Source organism: Notechis scutatus, chromosome Z, assembly GCF_049901735.1.
Source record: "Notechis scutatus isolate UNSWTSFEM ecotype Mainland chromosome Z, rNotScu1.2, whole genome shotgun sequence".
NCBI lineage: Eukaryota > Metazoa > Chordata > Lepidosauria > Squamata > Elapidae > Notechis > Notechis scutatus.
Window position 1 is genome coordinate 121,866,621 of NC_142025.1, and position 6,190 is coordinate 121,872,810.

The 6,190-nt window shown below is 48.9% G+C and overlaps 1 protein-coding gene across 1 annotated transcript in view; it reads right to left on the bottom strand.

The window, feature by feature from the left end:
- Nucleotides 1–1,183: 1,183 nt before the first annotated feature.
- ACAP1 (ArfGAP with coiled-coil, ankyrin repeat and PH domains 1) overlaps nt 1,184–6,190 on the bottom strand; it is a 10,914-nt gene continuing 5,907 nt past the window's right edge. Inside the window, exons 4-6 of the mRNA XM_087947621.1 lie at nt 3,346–3,456; nt 2,294–2,343; nt 1,184–1,832 (exon numbers count right to left, since the gene is read on the bottom strand). Coding sequence (XP_087803747.1) covers nt 1,588–1,832; nt 2,294–2,343; nt 3,346–3,456 — 406 coding nt within the window. The 3' untranslated portion in view covers nt 1,184–1,587. The remainder of the gene's footprint in view (nt 1,833–2,293; nt 2,344–3,345; nt 3,457–6,190) is intronic.

The window sequence follows — 6,190 nt, forward strand, 5'->3', positions numbered from 1 at the left end:
CAAGCCCAGCCAAACTTACCTGCACTGCACATGCATGCGCCTCCCGGAGGCTGGAGGGAAGCCTCTGCGGCCTCGGGAGGCGAAAAACCGGGCCTTCAAAAAATACTAGAAGTGCCGAAACGGGCCTGTTTTTTGGCCTCTAAAGGCCGCAGAGGCTTCCATCGGGCCTCCGGGCGGCGCATCCATGCGCAGTGCAGATAAGGGGGGAGTGTTGCATGTGAAGGAAGGTAGGGCGCATTGCATTGTGGGTGCTGGCACGCGTGCGCACGCTTACAGCACACAAAAAGGTGCGCCATCACTGACCTGGCTGTAGGCGAGCCTCCGGGAGGGCGAACGCGGCCTCCCTGGGCTCCCGAGGCCCTCCGGAAGCCCCATTTTTCACCCTCCCCGAGCCTCCGCCTTGACCCTGCGCTTCCCTGACACCCAAAAAGGACCGCGTGGAGATTCCTAGCCGGGCCCAGGCCAAGGGTGGGATTTGTCGAACCCGTCATTAAAAATTGATAAAATTAGCAACCGGGTCGCCCCAGCCGGTGCGAACCGGTAGCAGCTCCTGCCTAGCCCATGTTCTGCCATTTAAACCAGGGGTCTCCAACCTTGGCAGCTTTAAGACTTGTGGACTTCAACTCCCAGAGTTCCTCAACTAGGAGTTGAAGTCCACCAGTCTTGAAGTTGCCAAGGTTGGAGACCCCTGGTTTAAACTATCCTGAGAGAATCTAGTTCAGGGGCGCCAAACTCAAGGCCTTCCGGCTAGATGTGGTTGGCGATCTCCGGCCGTCAGGGCCATCTGGGTCTACCCAACGCGAAGAGGAAACAGGCCAACGGTTTGGCGAGTGGCATTAGGCTGGCCACGGCCACCCAGTCGGCCACACCCACCTGGTCAGCCTCCCCCCTCCCCGTGGTCATCCACAGCCCAACGAAATTGAATTTGACACCCTTGCTCGAGTTAAAAGCTTTTGCTGGTATCCAGATAAACTACGCGTTCCCCCCGTCTACTAAAACAAGGAATTAAACTTTTTCAAAGGTTTAGCTGGCAAAAAGTGGAAACGCGCGCGATTCCGACACACCGCGGATGCTCCCAAGAAGTTTCCGAAACAAACAAGCATAAACGGGGTACGGAAACGCCATTTGGAAAGCTTATTCTGAAGAATCTACTATATCCCCAACAAAAACCATCATTCTTGCACTCTGGAGAGCCATGTTTATTCCCAAATAAAATTCACAGCTTTGTTTCCAAAAAAACCACCCCCACGTTCCCCCCACTCCAGACCCCGACACACGTCACTCGTTCCAGACTTGGGAGAAAAATAAAATAAAATATTCGATTCGGAGTGCAAATGGATTCCATCACTTGTCCTTCGAATTCATTCTGAGACGATAAGACAGTTCAAAAACAATAAATTAAAAAAAAAAAAAAACAAGGAAAGAAGAGACAAAAACAAAACAAAACAGAAGAAAGTTCAAAATGAAGAAAACTTCCCCTATTTTGATCTTCGCTGTCCTGGCTGGGTTTTTTGTTTTTGTTTTGTTTTTTGCCAAAAATTCACCCAAATCCAACCGGGGTGGAAAGAAAATTTGGGGGAAGTGTGCTCAAAACTGCCACCCTCCCCCACACCTTGGGCAACCTGAGTAACTGAATTTAATTTTTGGAGAGTCCCGCCACTCCGTGAATCCTGGCCGAAGGAAAAGACCATCTTCCAGGTGGATTTTGATCCTTTGAGGAAACTTCACAAGGTGGTGAGTTTGAGATCGTAGGCTTTCCTGGCCAGCTTTTCCGGATCGTTGGAGCGCCATGAAGGAAAAATCTTGGAAAATGTCCAGGTAGGTTTCGTCACCTGGAACCAAAAAGGACAAGGATATATATATATACAGTATTATCATATAAGGCCTTGGTAGGACCACGCTTGGAATACTTGCAATCCAGTTTGGGTCCATATAAAAAAAAATAGATTTTTGAGACTCTAGAAAGAGTGCAGAGAAGAGCAACTAAAAGGATTAGGGGACTGGAGGCTCAAACATACCAAGAACCGGGCTTGGCTAGTTTGATGAAAAGAAGGAATAGGGGGGGGGACGTGATAGCAGTTTTCCCTATATTTGAGGGGCTGCCCCCAAAGAAGAGGCAAGGAACCAGGAGGAGGCGAGTTCTAGTCCTGATCCAGGCCTTAAAAAGCTCCCCTTTTCGTCTTGAAAATTCACATTTGGCAAAGAAACATCTGTGTTAAGAGGCTGAGTCGGTCTCTTTCTCCCACCTCCCCCCCACCCCTGTCCATTCCTTCTTACGGAGGGCAAGACTCACCCGACTGGCCCAAGGCCAGCTCAGCTTCCCGCATCTTGGCCAGTCGTAACCTTTAGAGGAAGGAAGGGAGAAGTCACGGAGAATCCGAAATAGGACAATTATCCCTCAAAAACACAGCGTCCCCTCCCCACCAAAATACCCCCCCACCAACATAAGTCTCCATCTTGCAGGAAATTGGGGACTTTCACCCCAACCACATGGAGAGCCTCACTCTACTGGTGTCTAGACTACTGCAATGCATTCTTTCCGGGGCTGCCCTAGGAGACTATTCCAAAACTTCCCATTAGTAAGACCTGAGTGGGAATCTTCCAGACGGCATTCCATCCTGGTTTATCTTTACATGCTCAGGGGCAAAGAGGAGGGACAGAAAACACCTGCCCGATCTTAAGAACCCGTTACGGAAACTCCGCCCGCTACCAAAATGGGAGGGGACGTCTTGGATGAGTGGCGGCATTCAAATTTTTCTACTACCAGTTTTGTGGGCGTGGCTTGGTGGGCATGGGACTGGAGGGGGTGTCAAAAGACAGAAACTCACTTTCTGGAGCAGGGGGTTGGACTAGATGGCCTCCAGGTACCTTCCAGCCTTGGATTGCTGTGCTGTTCCAAAGCATCCTCTGAAACTGCATCTAGGGCCAAGGTGTGTGGTCCTTCCTCCCTCTCCTTTTTTCCTCCCTCCCTCTCTCCCTCCCTTTTTCTTTCTTTCTCCTTCTTTTTCTCTTTCTTTTTCCTCCTTTCTCTCTCTCGCAGCATCTTGCCCCCTTGTGCAATTTTTTTTACTACCAGTTCGGTCGAACTGGGCCGAACCGGTAGAATACCACCACTGGTCTGGATGGCCACTGGGTGACCCCAATCCGTGCCACGAATCCACTTTTGCCCCACCCCCTCCGACTCATGACCCGCCTTTCTCCAAACTGCAGAGAGCGGGGGGGGGGGGGTGTTTTCAGGGAAAGCCAAGAGTGTTGAGTGACAGCCCCCCCAACACCCAATACATCCCGCCTTCTTCCAAGGCCAAGATTGGCACCCGCTCCCCGGCTCCCTCTGCCTTTTCTTACAGGGTTACAATGTCTGCGTTGGCCGAATCGATGGCGATGCCCAGGGGGTCTTTGCCTTCCCCGTCGACTGCATTCATGTTAGCGCCGCGTTTGAGAAAAAGGCAGGCCAGCCTGGGGGGGGGAGGGGGTTGGGGGGGGGGAGGGAGTGGGAAGAAAAAAAACGGGGTACAGAAGTTGAAAGAAGAAGTTCCTGGAGAGACAGATCGCCCAGCTCATCGGGCGAACCAAATTCGAAAAGGTCATTGTCAGGATTCCAGCAATCACCCTAATTGATTCGTGATCCTCGAGCCAAACTTCAAAAAAACTTCCAAGGATTCATTAGAGGTGACATACTGGCCCTGCCCTGTATAAAGCCAATCCTGGCATAGGTAATTAAATAGTCCCCTGTGACCCTGTTTCCCCCCCCCTCCCTCTTGGGTGTCTCATAAACCAGATTCTCCAATTGACCCCGTTCACGGGCTGGGTGTCATCAATCACGTTCTCCAATTAAATCCATCCTCAGGCAAAACCTGTGGTATTTTAGTTCCAATTTTTTAAAGCTAAGAGTTGGAATGTACTTTTGCTGTCTTTTCGCTGCTGTTAAGCAGATCTCTGAAGTGAGTTTGCTAATGAAATGTCTGTGAGAGCACCCTCCCTCTGTTATTAAGTGAGTCATTAAGTGGCCGTTAAGCAAATCTGGCTTCCCCGTGGTCGCAAAAGGGGACCGAAAGGACGTGCCAGTTGCCGAGGCTCTGTATTTTGTCCCGTGGAGGCTGCATGAAAAACGGTCATAACTCAGTGCCACTGAAACTTTTTGGTCACTAAACGGATGGTCATAAGTGGAGGACTAACTGTGTCACATAGCACAATGCTGGAAAAAAAACCACATCATGAATGCGAATCGCGTGTGGCAAAAACTCCAGAGCTGGTAACATCACAAGCACAATGTTTCCCTGGCCAACTGCAACAACACCCAACATCCCCGACTTCACAGCTTATGCCAACTTCTTATTAGAGAGCGTGCTCAACCTCGGCCATTTTAAGAAGCGTGGACTTCAACCCCCAGAATCCCCCAGTTCTAAGCCAAAGCAAAGCTGGCTGGGGGAATTCTGGGAGTTGAGGTTCCCACCGTTTTAAAACCCCTTGCCGGGGTTTGAAAAAGAAGTCGTTGAATCTCATGGATATAATTTTGAACAGTCACTAAATGAACAAGGTTGTTAAGTCAAGGCTACTGTAATTCAGCCTCTATATCCGTGATGGCGAACCTATGGCACAGGTGGTACGCAAAGCCATTTGTGCTGGCACGCGAGCCGCAGGCAAACTTACCTCACGGTGCGCATGCGCGCACCTCACAGTTGATTTTCAGCCTGTTTGAGGCCTTTTTGGCCTCCTAGAAGCTGAGGGCAGCTTCTGCAGCCTTTGCAGGCCGAAAAATAGGCCCGTTTCTCACTTCCTGTAATACCGGAAGTGACAAAACAGGCCAATTTTTCGGCCTGCAACGGCTGCAGAAGCTGCCCTCAAGCCTCTAGGTGGCCAAAAGAGGCCTCAAACAGGCCGAAACCAGCTATTAGGCGCAGTGCAGGTAAGGGGCCGGTGGGGTGGGGGGAATTGCACGCACATGTGCAGAGGGCGTGAAGGGGGCGCATGCATTGCCTTCTGGATGCTGGCACGTGAGCGTGCATGCACAAACGTGCACACAATTTTTGGCACAGGAGCCCCAAAAGGTTAGCCACCATTGGCTCTATACATTTTAAGCAGCTCAGGCATTTCTTTCGAAATGAGCATGCACAATTTCTGGTGGCAGGCAGTTCCCCTGGTGAATTGTCCTCACTGTTAGGAAGTTTCTCCTTAATTCCAGGTTGATTCTCTTCATTTCTCTCTCTCTTTCTTTCTTTCTATCTTTTCTTTCTCTCTCTTTTCTTCTCCCTCCCTCTTTCCTTCTTTATTTTCTTTCTTTTTCTTTTCTTTCTTTTCTCCTTCCTTCGTTCCCTCTTTTCCTCCTTTCTTTTTTCTTTTTCTCTTTCTTTCTTTCCTTCCTCCCTCCCTCCTGTCTCTCTCTCTTTCTTTCCCTTTATTTCTTACTCCTCTTCCCCCTCCCTCCTTTCTTTCTTTTCCTTCCTTCTTTCTGGCTTTCTTTTCTCCTCTTCCACCCTCCCTCCTTTCTCTCTTTCTTTCTCTTTTTTCTTTCTCCTCTTCCTCCCTCTCTCCCTCCCTCCCTCCTTTCTTTCTTTTCCTTCCTTCCTTCCTTCCTTCCTTTTCTTTCTTCTTTTTTCTACCTCCCTCTCTCCTTTCTCTCTCCCTTTTTCTTTCTTTCTCCTCTTCCTCCTTCCCTCCTTTCTCTTTCCTTCCTTCCTTCCCTTCCATCTTTCTTCCATCTTTCCTAGAGCTCAAGAGCTTAGTTGCTCTTCTCTGCATCTTTTCCAAAAGTCTCAACAGCTTTTTTGGTAATGTGATGACCAACTGGATCCCCGATTCCAGGCATGGCCTCACTCAGGCTTCCCAATCAATGTAAACACCATGAAGCGCCATGAAGCAGAAGGTTAAAGGTTAACATACACAGATGATAGATGGATGGATGGGTGGATGGGTGGATAGACAGACAGATAGACAGATAGACAGACAGACAGACAGACAGACAGATAGATAGACAGACAGATGATTGATAGATATAGTTATAGATATAGATGGATGGATGGATGGATGGATGGATGGATGGATGGATAAAGAGAGATGTAGATATAGATAGATAGATGAGATAGATATAGATAGATAGATAGATAGATAGATAGATAGATAGATAGATAGATAGATAGATAGATAGATAGATAGATAGTTATATAGATAGATAGATATAGTTATAGATATG